The sequence below is a fragment of the Chiloscyllium punctatum genome, chromosome 39, assembly GCF_047496795.1.
Source record: "Chiloscyllium punctatum isolate Juve2018m chromosome 39, sChiPun1.3, whole genome shotgun sequence".
Lineage (NCBI taxonomy): Eukaryota > Metazoa > Chordata > Chondrichthyes > Orectolobiformes > Hemiscylliidae > Chiloscyllium > Chiloscyllium punctatum.
Genome location: NC_092777.1, coordinates 46939345 through 46962870, shown reverse-complemented (window position 1 = coordinate 46962870; position 23526 = coordinate 46939345). Strand labels below are relative to the sequence as shown.

The window sequence follows — 23526 nt, the reverse complement described above, 5'->3', positions numbered from 1 at the left end:
TCAATGGATCAAATACCTGGAACTCTCTATCTAACAGCATTTTGGATCTACCGACACCAAATGGACTTCAGCAGTTCAAGAGGCAACTCATGACCACCAGGGGAACTGGGGATACGCAATAAATGCTGGTCCAGGTAGCAATGACCATACTCCATGGATGAATAAAAACTTTATGGGTCAGATGTAGGGACACTATCTCTGAACCACAAAGGTCCTTACTTGGTGTTTGTGCACTGACAGCCCGCATATAACTCGCTGCAGCTATACACAAAGGCACCCTGCAGTGATCATACATTTTATTCCCCCTTACCTAGAGATTTCTGCATCATGTTACTGCAAACACTGTCCATTTTTGACCTTCAGATCAAATGGAAGATTGCTCAGTTCATTGCCATGTACATGAATGAAGAATGAGCCAGGCCTCACTTTCTCACTGACCTGTGTCATGTGCAGCAACACCTGATGACCAAGCTCTTACCTGCAGTGAAAAGGGAGTGTTACTCAGTTTTTGTTTGACCGTGGATTTATGCTCCTCTAGTATATGCCTTTGTCCGTCTTAACCATATCCCCAGCATCTTCAGGCCATTTGACTTGGCTGTGATTGCCCCAAAAAAAATGGCTCCATTTTCTTGCTTCCATTTACCTTGGCTCCTGTGGTCAGTTTGAATTGGTTGCAGATACTGATTAGTCTGCACACTAATAGTCTGCATACGATGATGAAGTTGTTCATATGCAAAAAGGTTTTGACCTGAGTGCCTCCACTACCTGGCATAGTCATCCCTCAAATGTATGCATCTTTCCTAATGGACTTAGTAAAATGTTCTATACAGTGCACAATGAGGATACCAGAGAAAGGGCAGTCCTGCTGATTCCAGAGTTGATCTGAAAGCTCTGATTTTTTGTTTAATTGAAAATTGACAGTTGTATCCAATTGTAGATTCCTTCCCCAAAACCCTTTTCAAGAACACATCCAGCAGGTGGGTGTATAATATTATTCAAGGTCTTCTGGTCAGGTTCATGAGGTAGTTGTCCACCCCTCCTTATCCCACACATTGTCAACCACACCTCTGAGCAACACCAGCTTCTGAAGCTCTTCTTGCTGAAGTAGTACAAGTCTGGTCAGATCAGTTTCTCTAGAGCAGACTTGACTTGATTGGCAATGACCTTGACAGAATTTTGCAGATTTTCTTTCCAAGAGTACACTTAATTAATAAAATTTGTAAAACATAATCACATTTCAACTTGAACTTTACAGGATTTGCAATAATATTCAACTTGCCCAAATACAGCATGTGCAACTCTATACAACGGTAACAGTTTCAATATTTTACAAAATACATTCCAGGTCATGTAAACAGCCTCACGGAAAAACATTTCCATTTAGAAATTACAGAACATGCGATAGATATCAAACTTTTCTCTATATGACATGATCCAAACTGAGATCCCTCAATACATTTTATTGAGAGTCTTGAATTACAATGTATATTCTTTAAGGGTCACAGTTCAAAGCATATGAGTTTCTACCCCTCAATGTACTGTTGCATGCACATCTCAGACAGTGACCTTTCCCCACTGAGCCTCTGTAGTGGCTGCCCCAAGCTTCAATGTGTCCCTTGGAATGTAGAACTGGATGTTAGAATGTGCCAATCTGCAACACCTGATTGAGGACAACTCCTTGCAATGAAAGGTCAGCAAACTTTGGGCAAACTATTTTGAAATTAATTCAATTTAAATTCAACTAGCTGCCATGTGGGATTTGAAATCAGGCAACTGGAGCACCAGCCTAGGACTCTGGAGTACTAGCCCATTTACAGGTATTGCTGAAATGACAATGTTTTTCACATGATAAAAACTTATTCAAATTATGTGTGATAGATCCATTGTAAAATCCAGCATGGTCCATCCTCTGAGAGATTGATGTCTGATCAACACATTTTTACCAGTGTTGGAAAACCAAGGTAAGAATACCAACGAGTTATTAAATTAGATTCCCTACAGTGTGGAAAAAGGCCCAACAAGTCCACACCGACCCTCCGAAGAGCAACCCACCCAGACCCATTTCCCTTTGAATAATGCACCTAACACTGTGGGCAATATAACATGGCCAATTTACTTAGCCTGCACGTCTTTGTGAATGTGGGAGGAAACCGGAGCACCCGAAGGAAACCCACGCAGACACGGGGAGAATGTGCAAACCCCACACAGACAGTTGCCCGAGGCTGGAATTGAACATGGGACCCTGCTGCTGTGAGGCTAACCACTGCACCACCGTGCCGCCCCACGATTATGAAACACATGAAATCATTGGTATGCCAAATAGTAATTTATCGACGCTGCATCAAAACTTGAAATTATGCAGAATTGCATTTGAATGTTCAATCACAATAAAATCATAATATTGCAAACTTTCTCTTTTTTTATGTTCGTAAAATATAGATCTCCTTAAGCATTGCATTGAGTGACTCAGGACAGTTTAATTCAATGTAAACAAATTAGATGAGAAAACAATTTCACTTTATAAAATGGGGGGGAGTAGTGATACTTGCAGGCTCAAATGTAATGACTACAGAAAGTGATGCAATGTTTCGCCACCGTACTGCAAATAGTTTAATCTTCATTATCTAAACCGTAAATGTACAAATGTCATCTCTAAAGCTCTGTCTCTCCCCTCTTGAACTTAAGCCCATCTGAAATTTCTGCTAGACTGTTTTGAGTTATTTGAAATCCGAATTGTCCCATCTTTCCTTCCTGTCACACTTGCAAATTCCCACAGTCCTCTCTCATTCCAGTGAGAAACTCTCATTTTGATTCAAATCAAACCTACCACTTTTCAGGGAAATTATTACAGATTCTCTTCCATCCATCCTTGTCAGACTTGGACTTTTCACACTTTACCATATAATCTGCTAATCAGAAAACAATGGTTAAATTCATTGATCCCAAACTCTGCACAGAAGCAGTGCTTTAAAAGCAGTGCAGTTTGGAGATAAAGTTACTGCGTACTTAAATTAATTCCCTGGCTTGCATTCTGACAGTGCAGCTTTCTGCTGGGAGCATAGAATCAGGGATATTACTTACACTGCTCTCCACTCGAATATCATGTTAGCTTTATTAAATTACTATCTATCACAAAGCTATTTTTGCTGACACCACACTTTCCACTCCACTCTCCAAAAGCTCCTTCAAACAATGTCAAAGAAATTCCTACCTGATTGCTACTGTTTTGCCTCCATGTCACCTTGAACTGCATTCCGCAGTGCTCTCTTGCACTACTCATTTCTGGTTCCTTTCCCATCCTTCTAATGAAGCTATTTCTTTTCAGGCTACTTCTTTTCATGTCGGCGTCCATTTTCATCCTTGTTCCCTTCACTTTATGACTACATGCTGCCCATCAGCAATATTGTCCATTAGTACATTTGGGAATTTTAACCTGATGACACCTCTGTACCTTTCTGCTCCTGAGGTTAAATCTGGAGATGATGTCGCCTGCCCTGGATATTGGACGCCTCCTAGCAGAGCGCTTTAGGGAACATCTTCGGGACACCCGCACCAATCAATCACACCACCCTGTGGCCCAACATTTCAACTCCCCCTCCCACTCTGCCGAGGACATGGAGGTCCTGGGCCTACTTCACCGCCACTCCCTCACCACCAGACGCTTGGAGGAAGAATGCCTCATCTTCTGCCTCGGAACACTTCAACCCTAGGGCATCAATGTGGACTTCAACAGTTTCCTCAATTCCCCTTCCCCCACCTCACCCTAGTTCCAAACTTCCAGCTCAGCACTGTCCCTATGACTTGTCCTACCTGCCTATCTTCTTTTCCACCTGTCCACTCCACCCTCTCCTCTCTGACCTATCACCTTCATCCCCTCCCCCACTCACCTATTGTACTCTATGCTACTTTCTCCCCACCCCCACCCTCCTCTAGCTTATCTCTCCACGCTTCAGGCTCTCTGCCTTTATTCCTGATGAAGGGCTTTTGCCCAAAACGTCAATTTTACTGCTCCTCGGATGCTGCCTGAACTGCTGTGCTCTTCCAGCCCCACTAATCCAGAATCTGGTTTCCAGCATTTGCAGTCATTGTTTTTACCTACGTTTAAACTTCCTCTAGTTCAACACAAGTCAAAGCCCTTCTTCTCAATTTTAACGTTTTTGTGGCTCTTAGGTTCTGAGTCCATCGATTTCTCCTGCTCCTTGCTTTGGATGAATCCATTTATTAGCACATTTAGTTCCATGTCAAATTGTTTTCTGTCAAATGGGTCTCAGCCAAAACTCTGCTTTTCCATCTTAATATATTTTCACTATCATTGATGATGATCCATACTTCATGCTTGGTAATGTTTCTTCTTCATCTCAATTCACTTTAGACTTTCGTGTAAAGGCGTGCAAACAACTTCGCCTCGCTTGACTGGCTCTTAATACTCAGGGAAATGAATTTCAAAGTCACTATCCTTACTTGAGTATTGAGGGCACAGGTTAAGGTGTCAATTAGAGCTGACACATTTGGATCTCTGCTTTAGCATTAGTTGAAGACGATTAACATAAAAACTGGAAAATTCTTCAAAAACCCAGATCACATGGAAATGGTCTTTCTAAATCTCCCTGTGTTAATCATAAGATTTTTATTTTCTCTATTCTTATGAATGCTTATCAGCTTTTATACGTGATCTTATCAGTAAAAGAGGAAAGTGTCAGAACTTGTAGTTTGGATAGATTAACCATGATCTTTTAAGTGTATCACTGAATTGCAAATAGCCTGAGAGGGGAGCTAAAAGCTGACTTTGATATTGTTACTTCTGTGCAAGGCAGGTACAGTCAAAACTGAAAAGATCCCAAGTGAACCAGATAACCTGACTGTAAAGAGTTTGATTGACTCAACGTTCCAGAAGCTAATGCCTGCATATCAGAAGGATGAAAGGATACAAATCCAAACACTCCACTAACTCACTTGCAGGATGCAGGACAGAATTAATTTAAGAATGTGGTAACTTTACCTCCAGTCTGTAATCCTTCCAAGTCTGCTTCTATGCAGAGTTTGGGATCAATACGTGTGCAAAGTCCAAGGCTATGCAAACTTATTAAATGCTGTTAACTGATCTGGTTACTGCTGTTAATAACATCCTGCAGTGATAGCATTAGCTCTGATTCACAGCAATGCACTGAGTGCCTGAGCAAGCTTTACTGTTTATTTAGGGAGGAAAATAGTTGCTCAACCTCTACATAACACCCATTAGACTCAAAATGTAATCAATGGTTATGTACCCAACTTGCAATCCATAACCAAAAAAATACACTAGCATGACTTGTGCCCTGGTGTCCTCCTTGATGATGTGACAAGAACCATATCATTTACTCTGCCTCAGATGTAATGTAATCCTAGGCTATCAATTCTGCTTGAAATTTGCAAAATTGCTCCTTTGCAAAACAAAAAAAAATTCAAGAAAAACTTTTGGTTTCAAAATCTTGATTATTTCATAACAGACCTCTATTAAGGAAGGATTAACAGCAACAACTTGTATTTATGTATCAGTGTAAATGGAAGGTGGTTTGCAGGATGGTAAAAAATTTAAATTTGACACGAGCTTAACCAGGTACCGGGGTAATAGCTGGAAGGTGATGGTGTGAATTAGAACTTGAGCAGAAAAATTTTAGATTACCTAATGTTCACAAGAGTAAAATATGAAGTCTGGTCAGCACTTTATTCCTGATGAAGGGCTTTTGCCCGAAACGTTGATTTCGCTGCTCGTTGGATGCTGCCTGAACTGCTGTGCTCTTCCAGCACCACTAATCCAATGCTGTATTACAATAGTCAGGTTCAGAGGTGACAAAGGCGTAAGGTGAAATTAACAGTCTTAGTAATGATACAAAGTTTCCAACAGTCTGGTTCAGCCAACACCATCGTCAGGGAGAAGGCTGGAGCAACTGGATAGGGGATTGAATACAAGGCTACAACTTTCCTGATAATTAAGTCGATCTGAGCCGACAGTGGGAATCGGTTTAGCTCAGTTGGCTGGATTGCTGATTTACAGAACAGTGTGATGCCAACAGCATGGGTTTGAGGTTACCATGAAGGGCTCTCCTTCTCAACCTCTTCCATCATCTGAGGTCTGGTGGCCCTCGGTTAAATTACCGCCAGTTGCTCTTCCGTCTACTGGGAGATCGGCCTGGTCTGGTAAGACTATGGCGGCACAACAACATTGATCCGATAGTGAGGGAGTTTAAGGTGTGGTTGTGAGGTAGGGCTAGGTACTGTCAGCATAATTTGAAAACTAATACCATGCTTTTGAATGATGCTACAAAGAGACATGTAAATGAAAAATGACAGGGAACCAAGAACAGATCCTCAAAAGGAATACTAGTGAGAATGTTTTCAGAGCAGGAACCTAAGCCATTACTGATAACGTTCTGCCCACAACCAGAAAGAACATGGCCAGAGGAGTAGGGATCAAATTATCTAGATGATGATGCAGATGTTTTGGAAGAGGTTGGTGCAGTCAACAGTATCAAAGGCTGCAGAGAGGTCAGAGGGAGTTAGGAACAATAGACAGATGTAAATTAGGGCGAGCCAGTCAACCGGTTGGTAAGGAAAGATAGCAGAATTTCACAATGACTGATTTGTGAAGTTTTCTAAAAGAATGAATGGAGACAGCACGATATTTAAAATTTATTTTAAAATATATACAAAAAATTGAATTTGTGCAATTTTGAACACATCCACAGTTACATTTTTTTATTTTTATAGAATGTTAAGAACTCACGAATAAAACTCAAGCATTGTTAATTTTTAAATAGGCACTTATGGCAAAAAGGCAAAAGTGAGGATTGCAGATGCCGGAAATCAGGGTCTAGATTAGAGTGGTGCTGGAAAAGCACAGCAGGTCAGGTAGCATCTGAGGAGCAGGAAAATCGGCGTTTCAGGCAAAAGCCCTTCATCAGGAATCAGCCCTGATGAAGGACTTTTGCCCGAAACACTGATTTCCCACTCCTCGGATGCTGCCTGACCTGCTGTGCTTTTCCAGCACCACTCTAATCTATACTAATGGCAAAAAGTATAGATGATTTTGTTGGGCTGTTAAGAATTGAACAGCTTCCATATAAGTTCTTTAAATGTGAAATACTTCACGCCCAACAACATCATATGGGTTAAACAGTTTATTACTTACACATTAATACTAGTTTGCAATGCACCATGGAACTTCTTTCTGCTGACATGGATCAGAACCTCGATCAGGAAGCAGTTCTCTGCTATAAACAGATCACTATTCTTTTCAAACCAGGATGTTGATAAAGTGGTTTCAAAAATTAATACAAGTTTCCTATTTCCTCTGTAACCTGTAAAATGCAGTGAATGATGTTAAGTTGCAGATAGCATCCTGACCTGACAGAACTTGTCAAATTCTATCTTCCCTCCAAACGATTCCAAAATAAACACAAACATAATAGCCATAAATGTACTAACATATTCCTATGTGAATCAGTAAATGCATGCATTCAACTTCCAAAAAGGTAATAATTCAGTAGCAGTGCATAATGCAATAAAGATTCTTCTTTCACTCAGAACTGAAGCAATTGGTTAGATCTACTGTCAAATCGCGTCTTGAGCATACAGTCATTCAGCTTGTTGCATCTGTTGAATTTCTTAAATAACTACCAATTCGTCCTATGAAATATTTCTCTTTCAAGCAGGTATCCGATTCCTTCTTGAAACTTAATAGTGAAATTGCTTCCACTCTCCTCTCAGGCAATGCACTGCAGGTCATAATTGGCAAGTAAAATAATTTTGATTTCCTTTTGAGGATCTGTTCTTGGCTCCCTGTCATTTTTCATTTACATGTCTCTTTGTAGCATCATTCAAAAGCATGGTATTAGTTTTCAAATTATGCTGACAGTACCTAGCTCTACCTCACGACCACACCTTAAACCCCCTCACTATCGGATCAATGTTGTTGTGTCGCCATAGTCTTACCAGACCATAGGGGCCGATCTCCCAGTAGACGGAAGAGCAACTGGCGGTAATTTAACCGAGGGCCACCAGACCTCAGATGATGGAAGAGGTTGAGAAGGAGAGCCCTTCAAACCCATGCTGTTGGCATCACACTGTTCTGTAAACCAGCAATCCAGCCAACTGAGATAAACCGATTCCCTCTGTCAGCTCAGATCGACTTAATTATCAGGAAAGTTGTAGCCTTGTATTCAATCCCCTATCCAGTTGCTCCAGCCTTCTCCCTGGCGATGGTGTTGCTTTTGTTTAGCTAACCATGATGATACAGTGACTTTGTCTCATCAGCAATAATTTTTCAATGAATAACTTCCAAAATGAATTTTCACTTCTATAAACAAGCCATTCCTGTCTCCTAGAAATTTTCCAAATTACCTCAAATAACACTGAAGAGTGATTCTTGTTATGTAGTAAGATTATAGGTTATTACAGGATAATTAAATAACCTAAAAAAATCAAGTTAGCATACAACTACTTTGCATAGTTACAACTAAAGAAGCACATTTTAATAAATAACTTCACTAAAAATCTGACCAAAATCATCCGCAAGTAAAACTGCCACAAATCTCCCTGCTTTTTGAAAATTAGAATCAATTGAATATGATTGACCAAGTCAGTTCAAATCCTTTGCATAATTATGCACCTGCAGTATCACGGAGGTCCAAGAATTAAGAAAAGCTCAATAAATATAGCTGCTAGAAATGCTGTAACATTAAAAAATCTTTTGATTGTATAAGAGACAACAGTGAAAACAGCTGTGGTGCAAGATGGATCAATGAGTCTGTTGGAGACAGTTAGCAGATTAGGCCTTTCCACATTTTTGTAATACTTCAAAGCACCTTATGATTGTCACAGTTCTTCAAAGAGGAACACTAGCCTCCAAACCCCTTGCCCATCCCACAATTCCATCCATCCAAAATATTCAGAACAGGTTTAATCAGGATTTTGTTCTGCTATAAACAGATCACTATTTTCTCTTTATCATTAACAATTGCATTTCAAATGATATACAGCATTTTTTGTTAAATTAACAACTAGAATCCATATCCCTTCTTTCACCTCCTTTACCACAATTTTATGAGCATAATTATTCTGTTCTGAAGACGTTCTCAATAGCAGTTTTTCCATCTCTTTATTCAGGTCCATGTAATTGTAAATGGTTCTCCCAACAGAATAGACAGATTCCACAATGTCAGCACCTGAATGAACAAGGAAAATCAGATACCAGAAATGAATAGACTATAACAGCGGGTCAGTGTAATCTGGCCTACTATAGGTAATTTGAAAAAATCTTTGCTGTCGATAGTACCTGATAAACTATGAAAGTTCAATTCAACTCCCTTCAATAGTCAGTTAAGACAGCAAAGCAGACAAATCATATAGTCAATGTAGATCTCAAATTTGCCCTCTTTTAGCCAAGGTAACATCGTAGTTGGGACAATGTAGGGCTGCACCCAAAGTTAGAAAATTTAAACTGATCAGGAGTTTCCGTTAAGGTCATTATCCAGAGATCCCTGTGTACAATGAAGTAAAGCTCAACAGTGATTCTCCAAGGAGCATACAGTCTGCCAAAATTCTCTGTCTTAGGTAATGCATTAAGATGGGAATTTGAGCAGTATACTATGAAAGTTCACAACACATCAGCAGGGAGAACAGGCAAGTTAATAGTTGAAATCTGAAAGTACACTTGACTTGTGTTTATCAAGATGTTTCAAATGCCATTTAGATGGAGCCCACATCCTCACCTTTGTGTCTGTTCTGTAGGAGAAGTCCGTGATCCAGAATCCATTAATAGAAACTTTCCGTGGGGGAGATGGAATTCCAAAGACATAGATGCTGCTCAGTTTCAACCCGTCAATCTGGCTGTTCAAATGGATTATTTCACTGAACAGTATATTCTAAAGGGAGTGGGAAAGGAGAAGAGACGATGGAAAGAATCAGAGCTGATGTAGTTACCACATGCAAATTAGATGCCCTCATAACTTTGTCAACTTCTTTAGCGATGGCAGCATATAAGCAGTCGCAACCCACTGAAAAGGTTGCAAATACTGCAACACTCCTTCTTTAGAAAAATGTTGCACGACAATTACAACCATCTCTTACACTTTTGCATTAAAAAATCCAAAATGGATTTAAAATTTCCAGAGAATAGATGTTTAATTACATGTTAGGATCTGGGAAATCTGTATGGATTAGCTGTAACTTGGGAGTTTTACATTCATTTGAAGTAAACTTCCTTCTTAAGATTCCCTATGGAAGTTCCTATCACAAATGTTCCCCTTTTAGCTGAAGGGCTGGGCAATAGTAATTTTGAACTTTCTGGCTACTGTTGATATTTTATATTCATGAGGCAGTCTGCAGTGCTACTATTACGGTTTGTTCATTTACTTCTGATGAAAGGGCATCAGATCTGAAAAGTTTACTGTTCCTTTTTCCACAGATGCTGTCAGATCTGATATTTCCAGCATTTCCAATTTTATATTAGATTTCTAACATGCACAACATTTTGTTTGGTAATAGTTCAGGCTCCTTTTGTACTGGTTTACCCAGGTTCCATGTGCCTTACAGTAGTAACTCAATCTTTCTTCTCTAGGACTTTAAAATTTCATGTACAAACAAAGAATTAGAACCTTGCTGATTCAGAAGATGGATGAATTTCAGTCTTACAATCTACGCAAACAAATGGCTAATAATGAACTGATTGAAATCAGCCACACTTACATTTTTTGCCAAGAAGATAATTTCTGTATAATCACCATTTTCATAACTCAGCAGGCGATCACCATCATCCCAGAAGAGTTCTCCTCTAGCAATTCCCTGGTCAGAGAGTGCCACCATCAGACCAAAAGGGTTGCCACGAGAGACAGCAGTGGTTGTGTTGGGTTCCTTGATAGAATACAGATTGAAAAAAAGCACTCACTTGGATATAGCACACATATGAATTAAGAAAACACATTTATACTTAGTTGTCACTTCTGAACGTTCTGTTAAACTGTTAATGACAAGAATGAAGTTATGATAAAGTTGTTGTCAGGATCAAGGAAAAATCTCACCAAGGAAAGCATGGAAAATGTCTTTGCCTCTTCTTGGCTAGGTGGATGAGTTGAAGGAAAGTGAGCACTTTTTTCCTTTTTAGGTTTCCACATGAACCTCAATTATGAGCGACATGTTGGAAAGCTTTTAAAAGGGCTGTTACTCGCAGCAACTGGATCTTACCATTAATGCTGCTCTCATTGAATCCTAATGCACAATACAAATAAATACTTTGAGAGCAATGTGCTTACACAGCAGATTGCTTATGAATCCTGGTCAGAAGCAGTGCATTTAGAAAATAACAGTTCTGAGAAGAACATGCATTGGCTCTGTTACATTCCTGGATGACAAAGGAAATAAATTGAACAAAACAAAACCAAAATTCAAGTTTATGACAAATGACAGGCAAAAAGTGCAGTAGAAACACAGACAGTAAAGAGTCTGGGGAAAAATTGAAAAGAATATATAAAAGACCCTTTTCCTTTCAGTTGCCAAGGGCAAATGATGTCTGGTTAATCTGACTGAATTATTTAGTTAATTAACAGCAGTGTTAATACAGTGCACTAAATGTTGCACATGTAAACTGCATAAGGCATTTGATAAAATACTCCATAAAAAACGTGCCTGTGAAGCAGCTGTACCTAATGAGTTTTGAGAAGATTTGTACCTCAGGTTGAGATTCTACATGTAAGTTTGCTCGCTGAGCTGGAAGATTCGTTTTGTCACCATACTAGCTAACATCATTAGCGAGTCTCTGGTGAAGCACTGGTGTTAAGACCCCCTTTCTATTTGTGTGGTTATGTTTCCTTTGGGTTAATGATATCATCTCCTGTGATGATGTCATTTCCGGTTCTTTTTCTCAGAGGGTGGTAAATGGGGGCCAAGTCGATGTGTTTGCTAATAGAGTTCTAGTTGGAATGCCATGCTGCTAGGAATTCTCGTGCGTACCTCTGTTTGGCTTGTCCTAGGATGAATGTGTTGCCCCAGTCAAAGTGGTGTTCTTCCTCATCAGTATGTAAGGATACTAGTGAGTTTAGGTCATGTCGTTTTGTGGCTAGTTGAAGTTCATGTATCCTGGTGGCTAGTTTTCTGCCTGTTTGTCCAACGTAGTGTTTGCTACAGTTCTTGCAAGGTATTTTGTAAATGATGTTCATTTTGCTTGTTGTCTGTGTAGGGTCTTTCAAGATCATTAGCTGCTGTTTTAGTGTGGCGGGTTTGTGGGCTACCATGATGCCAGAGGTCTGAGTAGTCTGGCAGTCATTTCTGAGATGTCTTTGATGTAGGGGAGAGTAGCTAGAGTTTCTGGATGCGTTTTGTCTGCTTGTTTGGGTTTGTTGCTGAGAAATCAGCAGACTGTGTTCATTGGGTCTGAAAATGTGTTGCTGGAAAAGCGCAGCAGGTCAGGCAGCATCCAAGGAACACAGCATTTTCCAGCAACACATTTTCAGCTCTGATCTCCAGCATCTGCAGTCCTCACTTTCTCCTCCTGTGTTCATTGGGTACCCGTTCTTTTTGAATACACTGTATAGGTGATTTTCCTCTGCTCTTCGTAGTTCCTCTGTGGTGGCTCGTTGAAATAATGTCCTAATGCAACTTTGTTTATGGATGTTGCCTTAATTGCTTCTGTAATTAAGTATTTGGTCCATATGTTTTGTTTTCCTGTAGATGCTAGTTTGAAGTTCCCCTTCAGATGAGGAAGGACATCACTTTGACTGGGACAACACATCCATCTTAGGACAAACCAAACAGAAACACACATGAGAATTCCTAGAAGCATGGTAGTTCAATCAGAACTCTATCACCACAGGAGATGACATCACCAACCCAAGGAAACCTAAACACAAACAAAGAAGACGCAGAAAGTGTTTCACTGGAGGCTCACTTATAATGTTATCTAGTATGGTGAGAAAACATCTGAAAACGAACCTTCCAGCTCAGCGAGCAAACTTATATCCAGTTGCACCTAATATTAGAGGGATATTAGGAGTGAAATTGTTTTAAGGGACAGCAGTCACAGTAGTAGTGAACTGATGCTTCCCTGACTAAATAACATGCAATATGAGGTTCTCCAGTGAGTTATTTTAGGACTATTGCTTTTCTAACCTTATAAATGCATCACACTTGGGTTTAAGCAGCACAATTTTGAAAATTATGGATAATACAGATCTTGGTATCAAAATAATTAAGATTAATCATAATAGCAGACTTGAGAATATAGAATAGTGAAAAAGGCAGCCAATTTAATGCATTTAGGTAAAGATGGAGTTTGGAAGAAACAAAATGGAGTGGCATCATAATCTAATGATAACATTTTGAAAGGGAGGGTTTCAAGAGCAGAGAAAACACAAGTTTTATAAAGGTGGCAGAACAAGGCAAGGCAGTTAAGAAATCATATGGGATACTTATCTTTGTGAAAAGGGGCAGATGGAATAAAGTCAAAAAAAGCAGTACTAAGACTCACAGTTCTCTGTATAGGAGTGGACTGGAACAGTGTATAATTCTGGGCACTATTCTTCAGGTAGAATACCAAAAAGACTCATATTTCAAAATTAGAAAATATTGTGACAGAGCAAATTGGGAGAAACTGTTTCCTTTAGCCAGTAAATTAGCAGGAATAGGGGATAAATGCTGGCCTTTTATGTTGCCCAATTGTTCACTAAATGTGGGTAACACTGGTGGAGTCAGCATTTATTGTCCATTCCCAATTGCCCTGGAGAAAGGAAAAAAGGGAAATGGTAAAAAAAATACAAGTTGCAAATTTCAAATGATTAGGGAAAAACTAGATGAAAAATCAGTTCAAAGGTTTTCATTCAGTGAGTTTAAGTTCTGGAAAGCACTACCTGAAAAAAGGGTAGAAAACTCAGAATCCATTGGAATATTTAACACAACTGGACACATAAATGAAGAGGAGTAATTAGCAGGGCTTGAGAGAATAAGCTGGCTGTGGGACAAAATTTGTCAGCTCATTCAAGTGGCTAACACAGGTGTGACATGTCAAAGTTGTCTTGTGCAGTAGGATTCTATTATTGCCTAGCAGCCGCAACAAAAGCAGATATCAAATGTTCTGAACCTGTGAACTGGATATTCTCTCCTCTCTCCCAACACGGCTTTGTGCATGGGAAATCATGTCTCACAAAGTTGATTGAGTTTTTTGAAGAAGTAACAAAGAAGATTGAGGAGGGCAGAGGAGTAGATGTGATCTATATGAACTTCAGTAAGGCGTTCGACAAGGTTCCCCATAGGAGACAGATTAGCAAGGTTAGATCTCATGGAATACAGGGAGAACTAGCCATTTGGATAAGGACTGGCTGAAAGGTAGAAGACAGAGGGTGGTAGTAGAGGGTTGTTTTTAAGACTGGAGGCCTGTGACCAGTGGTGTGCCATAAGGATCGGTGCTGGGTCCTCTACTTTTTGTCATATACCTAAATGATTTGGATGCGAGCATAAGAGGTATAGTTAGTAAGTTTGAAGATGACACCAAAATTGGAGGTGTAGTGGACAGCAAAGAGGGTTACCTCAGATTACAACAGGATCTGGACCAGATGGGCCAATGGGCTGAGAAGTGGCAGATGGAGTTTAATTCAGATAAATGCAAGGTGCTGCATTTTGGGAAAGCAAATCTTAGCAGGACTTATACACTTAATGGTAAGGTCCTAGGGATGTTGCTGAACAAATAGACCTTGGAGTTCAGGTTCATAGCTCCTTGAAAGTGGAGTCGCAGGTAGATAGGATAGTGAAGAAGGTGTTTGGTATGCTTTTCTTTATTGGTCAGAGTATTGAATACAGGAGTCGGGAGGTCATGTTGAGGCTGTACAGGACATTGGTTAGGCCACTGTTGGAATATTGCATGCAATTCTGGTCTCCTTCCTATCGGAAAGATGTTGTGAAACTTGAAAGGGTTCAGAAAAGATTTACAAGGATGTTGCCAGGGTTGGAGGAGTTGAGTGGTTGAACAGGCTGGGCTGTTTTCCCTGGACCGTCGGAGGCTGAGGGGTGACCTTATAGAGGTTTACAAAATAATGAGGGGCATGGATAGGGTAAATAGACAAAATCCTTTCCCTGGGGTCGGGGAGTCCAGAACTAGAGGGCATAGGTTTAGGGTGAGAGGGGAAAGATATAAAAGAGACCTAAGGGGCAACATTTTCATGCAGAGGGTGGTACCTGTATGGAATGAACTGCCAGAGGATTTGGTGGAGGCTGGTACAATTGCAACATTAAAGAGGCATTTGGATGGGTATATGAAGGGTTTGGAGGGATACGGGCTGGGTGCTGGTAGGTGGGTTGGGATATCTGGTCAGCATGGACAGGTTGGACCGACGGGTTTGTTTCCATGCTGTACATCTCTATGACTCTATGACCCCTAATTTTAACCAGTTGAATTTTCAGCTGGCCACTATTACACAAAAGAACTTTTCATTTCTGATAACAGAAATAAATCGATAATTTGTATACATGCAATTCTTTCTCTATTGGTGCCAGTTTATTTAATTTGTTCCACAATGTAAATTTGATGGATTGTTACAGGAAGCCACATCATGCAGTAGATATGTATTGTTCTCAGATCAGATGGATATGACAGTGTCACAATATCTCATGACAAAACATGTCTCTGCCTTGTGGAGAAATTATAACAGTCGAATGTTTTTCAATATACACCTTCAATTCAAAATAACTCAAGGGTAAAATTCAACAGTCAGCAGGAAAGCAAAAGGAAAATTGAACAGGACGTCATTTGGGTAGCTAATCTGCTTTGCACTCCCCACATGTTAAATTTCACCTCCTTTGAAGTTACTTACATATACTCACCTGCATAGGCACAATGCAGCCTCCTCGTACATGAACATTTATTGTATCCAAGGGCGCCTCTAGTGTAACATACTGACCCTTACTACGAATTGAAGAACCCTACATGTCGAAAATATACAAGATTAGAGGGAGTGCTAAAATTATGACAAATTTACAGCTTTACACACATACACACTATACATTGGAAATAATTGTTGTGTTTAGTGATGAACGATACTATTTTTCACAGTGGCGTGGATATTTATCTGGACCGTTCATGGAATTGAAAACTCTCATCACAGATGCTCTTTTCAACTGTTCTATGCTTCACAAGACCAACACTGCATTAAAGCCTCTTTCTGCCTCTCCTCAGATTCCAGAAAAGCAAAACAATTTGCATAAAAGTTATATTGCCACAGTGATTGTTCAGCACACAAACTAAACTAGAGCAAGGTATAAAATGAGACCACTACACAATCCTATACAGTCTGAATTGAACTGAATCTTAGATAAAACAGTGGCACAAATAAAGTTGCACTGAGCACAGCTGTTGTACACAAATCCAAAACTACAGTCATTACAAGATCAAGTTGGAATAATGTAAAACTTACATTGTATAGATTGTACCATGTTGCTGCAGGAAAATAGCCAGCTACTTCCACGGTTTTAGGCTTCAATACTGGTGTGATAAGAAGTGCCTCACCCCACATGAACTGACGATCAATGCTTAATGTGTTTGGATCTTGTGGAAATCTAAAGCCCAAAAGAGGCAGCATTTATTTATCTGTTACAACTCCAATACAACTGACAGAAAAGACCTGATAAACTATATGCATGTTTTATTCTTTAATATACCAAGATGGATGTTTTAATATCTGACAGAAACAAATGTGATGGGGTAATACTATCACTGTTACGTTTACAAACATTTCGATGACTCTTTGGCAATTGTTTCCTCAAGTACATCAACAATCCATTGCTGAGTTCCTAAACTCAGTTTTCTTGCAAAGGGTGAGGTCAAAGACCAGATGCTTATCCATAAGAAAAAGGGGATGGAGAAGTGGGAAAAATATGAATAATTGCAATCTAATTCTTGGTTAGCTCACCCAAGTGGCTCACAGCAACACCATAGAAAACAAAAGTAGGCCATTCAGCCCATCAAGCCTACTCTGTTTTTCAAAATGATCATGGCTGATTTTCTATATCAGCTCTGCATGTCCACTCTGAAACCATATCCTTCAACAACTTTCATCTCTAAAAAGCTAACATTTATTCAGTGACTTGGCCTCCACAGCCTTCTGTGGCAGAGAATTCCACAGGCTCACCACCCACCGTGGAGAAAATTTCCACTATCTCACTCCAAACAGTCCGAGACCATGACCCTTGGCTTAGGGCAGGATGAGTGACAAATGCTGATTTTAATCAGTGAAATCTACATCTCGTTACAAATTATTGAAAGCAGGCCATCCACCTACCCTATTATTTACATGAGTAAAATATACTGAATTACAATGACAGTCTGTTTGCAGTTGAACCAAAGATTATAGGAACAGCAGGAACACCATTTAGCACCTGAAACCTGTTCCAACATTCAGTTAGAACATAACTGAGTGGAAGACTTCATGCCATTTGAGACACCTTCATACCTGAAAAAAAAATCTATCAATTGATCTTGAAAATTTTGGCTTTATCCTTTTAGAGAAGAACATTTTAGATATCTATTATTAGGTATATTCCTAAGTAACCCAGTTTTAATTTTAAGATTATGTCCTCCTGGTCTAGATTTCTTTACTGGAAAAATGTTTTCTTTATCTCGTCCACAAACTTCTTTCTCATTCTTAATATCTTAATTAGATCACTCTCCAATTTTTTATAAATAGCACAAGCCAAATTCTATGTGATATGTCCTCGAACATGTACCCTTTAAGATCAGGCTTCATTGTTTATATCTTCACCCATGCTGAGTATAGCTTTTGAGGACCTGTTGTCATCATGACTTACTGAGACAGCATGCTGAAAATCAACAACTGCTATTCCTGGAGTTGTACACAAGATTCCCCAATTTACTTGATTTTCAGACCCAAACTGATAGAAAGTGCAGACTGGATTTAATATTTTAGAATTACTATTTATTGCAAGTAATTAGACTCTAGCTACAGGCAAATAATTATACATCACTGGAATATACTACAAATTAAAACATTAATCCCCTGACAAACTCTCCTTCTCTGTGCTTGCTCACACTCTCTCTCTCTCTCTCTCTCTCTCACACATACACACACACACGAAAACTGGGAGGCAGTTGTAGTTCTAAGTCACAGTTGCTGAAATGATTGTTACGATGGTTAGAATGTTGTTTTTCAGTTACCCTTCTTTGGATGCTTCCACTGATTTGCAAAAGCTATGAGGTGGCTGGTGAACTTATAAAATACCTCTGATTTATGAATAGAGTCTCAACTTACAACAGCTACTGGAGGAAAGATGAATTGGCTTTCTTCAGTTTAAAATGGGTTTTGACTGCAGAAAGTAGAGAGATAGCTCCTGTCCTGGAGATCAAAAAATTGATGCCTAGCCCTAAGCTGTTCAGTCACCTGAGAACCAATCACATGGTTACTGGCAGACAAATGGCATGTATCATTGACAACTAATCACTTGTCCACAAACCAATCAACTTCTTGTTACCACCCAGCTACAATGTAGATGATCCCTTGGCTCCAACTTTTCTGGAACCAGTTCAGTTATTGCTTGTTCAAATGGCTGTTTACACAATGCTGGCTTTGAATGTTCAGGTTATTAGTGTTTCAGCAATCCTTAAAAACATCGATTTTATACCATTCTCTCATTTCAGCCCTCATTTTAAAAAACACAAAAAAAATTGACAGTCTTTACACAGTCCATGGTGATTGGTGTCTGATCAAGAGTCTGTACCAGTGAAACACAACCTCATCTTCTTTAAAACCTAATCCTTTGAGAAATGGCCAACAATCTATTCAGCTATCAGGTTATGCTCTTGCATTCATGTCATGATGCACATGCATGGATACCAAAACCTCTTGGATACTCATCTCTTCCACTGAGAATATACAACTCCAATTTGTCAGTCTCTGATCCAAAATGAATAAATACTCACTTCTTTGCATCAAATTCCATCTGCCATAATTTTGCCCACTCCCTTCATCTCTTTACCTTTAAAATCTAACATAATATTTATGAAGTACCTTATTGCAATTGTCATGAGGTCAGCCAGGTAGACCTCATAAAATATGAGTTTCCTGATTGGGGCTTTTAATCTGGAACAATCAGGGAGCCCTGGCTGACGGGTATAAATAAGACTGCCAGAGGTTCTGTTCACTCAAGAGCTGACTCTGAGGGAGCAGGATCAGTGTCAAGGACCCTCCACATGCAAATAAAGGGTGACTTAGTGATGGGGTACTGGCCTCTGCTGAGTTATTTCACATCCTAATTTAATACCATCTGCAAACTTGGATATGAAATTCTACTCTGTCAAAGTCAATGGCATATATAATGAAAAATTAGACTCTGAGAATAATTGCTTATCAGCGATCAAACCTATCATTTGTATCCTCAGAAACCTACCTCCCAATCAGTTATCAACACAAGGCACGAGGTCCCTAAAGATTCCTTGCCCCCTCACCTGTTGTTAATCTCTTGTGCAGATTGCAATGTGATTAGTCAGATGAAACCTGGGTGATCAGAACTGGACAAAAGTTATCTTGGTAATAATCTTGAGCCAATTAAGGGATAAGGATGTGAAAACTTAAATTTGACTTTGCTTCACAGGTAACCCAAACAGCAAAACAAACTAAAGTTATGATCACCTAAAGTTTAATAGCGCTAAACATTTTGAGTTTCAATTTAAATGTAACTCGATTTCCTGAAATAAAAATCTTAGGCACAAATAAAAAGAAAACAAAGCTAGTTTTGATCTTCCTCAGGTGAGATTACTATTTTCAAATCTCATTTCAAACAGCGCTAAAAAGGTAACATACTCAAAAGACAGTGGCCGAACCACCATTTCTCCGGCAGAGTGTGCTTTATGGAAAAGCGTATACAGGAAAGGCAGCAGCATGTATCTATTGAAGAGGGCTTTCCGCATTGCTGATTGTGCTGATTCACTGAAGACATATGGTTCCTGGGGCTGCAAAACAAAGTAAAGGTCTCCCATTATAAATGGTGATCAAATTAAATGATACATTTATAACTATGTCAAACATGGAAACATAGGAAATGAGCAACTTTGGGCCTTACATCTCAATATCCAGTCACCGATTGCCATGCAGTGGGGCATCCATGTGCAGCTTGTCTGAGAACAGACTTCAATGTACATGTTCCATAGTGCATCAGCAAAACTCAGGCAAATCCTTAAAGTCCGCCAGGAGAGCAAGTTAATTGAGATGTTTTCCTTATGTCAATATGCAATTCCTGCCTGCCTTATTGGACACATTCAATCCTGAGAAGCTAACACTGCCATGAATTATCTAGACAGTAGATTCTGATCAGGAAACCAAAGTGTTTCCTTCTTAGGACCTCAATTTGCTCCATATTTTTCTTTAGATGGCGTAGCAAGTTAAGAAACATCAATCCTAGCAACATGTCAAACAAGATACATTTTAAAGGCAGAATGCTTATGCAAAATTTAGATGCAAGCACCAACTCTTTTTGTCCCATGCATCCTGGGCTCCTGCTACAACATACATTCATGTAGTCCCAAAGTGTCTCACAGAAGTATTACAAAATAAAACCTGAGCAAGTTACACAAGGTGATATTAGGGCAGTTAACTCCAAGCTTAGCCAAGGATGTGGATTTTAAGGAGTACTTTAAAAAAGAGAAAAGAAAAGTTGAGAGGCAGGGAGGTTCAAGGAGGGAATTATGGGGCTTAATACCTTAAAGGATATCCAGCAATGATGCAACAATTAAAATCAGGGTTCACTGAAAGTCAGAATTAACTGAATCAAGGTAGCATGAAGGTGGGAGAAACATGATCAGAGATGGGTGACAATATGGAGGAAATGGAAAATCAGAATTTGAAAATCAAGACATTGCTTGGCTGAAAATCTACTTGAGAGAGCAGAAGGATTATGAGTGAAAGAAACTTGGCACATGTAAGGATGCAGATGACGCCAAGTTTATGGTGAACACAATTTTGGAAACAGCCAGAAATGTTTTCAAAAGTCTAGACCATCACTAACAAAGGCAATGAGCTGAGGTGTGGCGTATTTTTTTCATATTTTTTTAGTGGACATCTGGAACTTGCTTTTCTAAAAGAATCATGGCAAATTTAAAATTCAAATCAACAGATTTTTGTTAGAATATGAAGACTTAGGAAGCAAAATAATGTAATAAAAGTCTTAACTTCTACAAATCAGCCATAAGCAAACTGTATGTTCGAACAGGCTTCAGGTGCCAAATGTTATTGTCCTGGCAATAACATCTGGTGATGTGAGTGCCAGAACCCGGCAGTCTGAGGAATGGCAGAAAACCCATTCTAGGATTAAATGTGGCAAGTCTGTCAAGGGTCTGATCTCTCTCAGACAGTTGCTAGGGAGAGGGATGAAGTCAGTAGCTAGAGGAGGGACACTAGAGATACAATGGAGGTGGTTGGAGACAATCAAAAACAACAAGCCATCAAGGACAAGGAGACTCATCTTTACCTCAAAGAGAAAGAATCCAAATTTGTACAGCAAGCTTTGAAATAAGCAAACTCTCCAGTCATGATGTTGTATTGACTGAAGCAAGGAAATTTCCTGGATATGTACAGCACTTTATTAAGAATATTGCAATAACAAGAGCTTCTCAAACCTCAAACAGTGTTAGTTCGTCGTTCGCATAGACAACGTTTGAATTCCATGCCATGATTTTTGGCCACAGAAGGAGTGTGCATATTGAGGCCAAATGGTCGATTATCACCCTGTAAAATCATTTCCAATAAGTCTGATGGCCTGCACTAAGGATGGAAGAGTTTCCTGGTGAGATATCCTTCAAAAGATAGTGACAAACTGCTGAAGTACTTTGCCAATAAGCATGGACCATTCCAGTGGCAATCTATGTTCTAACCCGAAGAAGAAGAAGAAGAAGAAAAGAGACAATGTGCTCTTAACAGGTTAGAAATGGAATGGATGCATCTTCTTTTGGAAGAACATATAACTCGGTATCACTGACCAAAAGTAAAAAGGTTGTCCATGAAAACAGAAATGGAAGAATTCTTTCCACACAATCATTTGTCTACGGAATGCTCTTCACAAAAAGTAGCAGAAGCAGAGTATTTTGAATATTTTTCAAAGCAGAATTGGTAGATTATTGATATATAAGAGAAGAAAAGTTATCAGAGGTGAGCAGAAATATGGACTAATCAGATCAGCCATGATTTTACTAAATGGCAGAGCAGGCTCAAAGGGCTGACTAGCCCACTCCTGCTCCAATATTGGATGTTCGCTGTTGTTTACTGTTTTCATGCAAAATGATTAGAGGTTAACAAACATTAAAAATTGAAAGATAATAAATGGTAAGCTTTTGCATCTCAGGTAACAGTCTGAAATTCTTTTCAGATATTCTATTAACAAACAGTAATATAACAAATGAATCTTTCAAAGACATCTATGCATTCTATGCCTTGAAATAATTAACCAGAATTGGACTCTAAGCCAGCTTTAATGTTCATTGTACACTCAAGGACTAACCGGCTGATGCAGGGCATTGTGATTCCGCATAAATGGGTAGAATGATCCAAGTTGCATCCAACGCACACAGAGTTCTTCAGTGGTGGGCAAACCAAAACCACAGATATCCGCTCCAACAAGAGGAACCCCAAACATGTTAAACAGCATTATTGCTGGAAAGCACACAAAACAGTTTTATATTTTCACCTTTTCACAATTAATATCTGACATCCTAACTATATAACAGATTGCCAAAGCAGAACAATCTAAGAAAGCTTTGTTCTGTATTGCCATCATACTAACAACATGTAAACTTGTACGTAATCACATGGAGGTTTATATTTTTAGTTCTTGCAAGTGGAGATATGATAAGGCAGAGAAATTGAAGAAAAGAAGAAGTATCATTTGGCACTCCTGTCATGCTTTTTCATGTAGTTGACATACAGTAGATCAAGCAGTGGCTGTGAGCAGCTGCACACTTCAGTCAGACAGGAAGCTGCTTGATTCACAGATTCTAATTAAAACATCCACATGGAAATAAGCAAAAGAGATCAAAATTATGACTATAGAAAGACACATCCTATATTTGACTAAATACTTCCTTCATGGGATTCATTTAACCTGTGTTGAAAAGACTTGTTTCGATCTGTCAGTTGATTGAGAGATGCGCAGCTCACAGAAGTTTAAGTGTTACTATGTTTCATAATGTACAAATCAGAAAGACATATTTAAAATCTTACTGTTTAACATTGAAAAAGGAGAACTATTTCAAGGATGATGGAGGGATTTTTCAATAAGAAAGTTAAGTTCCTAGGAGTGATAACCAACAATCTGCCCTGGACCTCCCACATAGATGCGATGGTCAAGAAGGCACAACAATGCCTCTTCTTCCTCAGGCAGCTTAGGAAATTCTGCATGGCCATAAGGACCCTTACCAACCTTTACAGATGTACCATGGAAAGCATTGTATCCAGGTGCAAAACAGCCTGGTGCGGTAACTGCTCTGTCCAGGACAGTAAAAAATTA

At 39.4% G+C, this 23526-nt stretch overlaps 1 protein-coding gene across 2 annotated transcripts in view; it reads right to left on the bottom strand.

The window, feature by feature from the left end:
* Positions 1-7142: 7142 nt before the first annotated feature.
* LOC140464018 (lysosomal alpha-glucosidase-like) overlaps positions 7143-23526 on the bottom strand; it is a 63167-nt gene continuing 46783 nt past the window's right edge. For both annotated transcript variants that reach the window (XM_072558622.1, XM_072558621.1), the window contains exons 14-20: positions 22522-22673; positions 19833-19981; positions 16434-16575; positions 15844-15942; positions 10726-10890; positions 9750-9902; positions 7143-9203 (exon numbers count right to left, since the gene is read on the bottom strand). In XM_072558622.1, the coding sequence (XP_072414723.1) occupies positions 9141-9203; positions 9750-9902; positions 10726-10890; positions 15844-15942; positions 16434-16575; positions 19833-19981; positions 22522-22673 (923 nt within the window). In that variant the 3' untranslated portion in view covers positions 7143-9140. The remainder of the gene's footprint in view (positions 9204-9749; positions 9903-10725; positions 10891-15843; positions 15943-16433; positions 16576-19832; positions 19982-22521; positions 22674-23526) is intronic.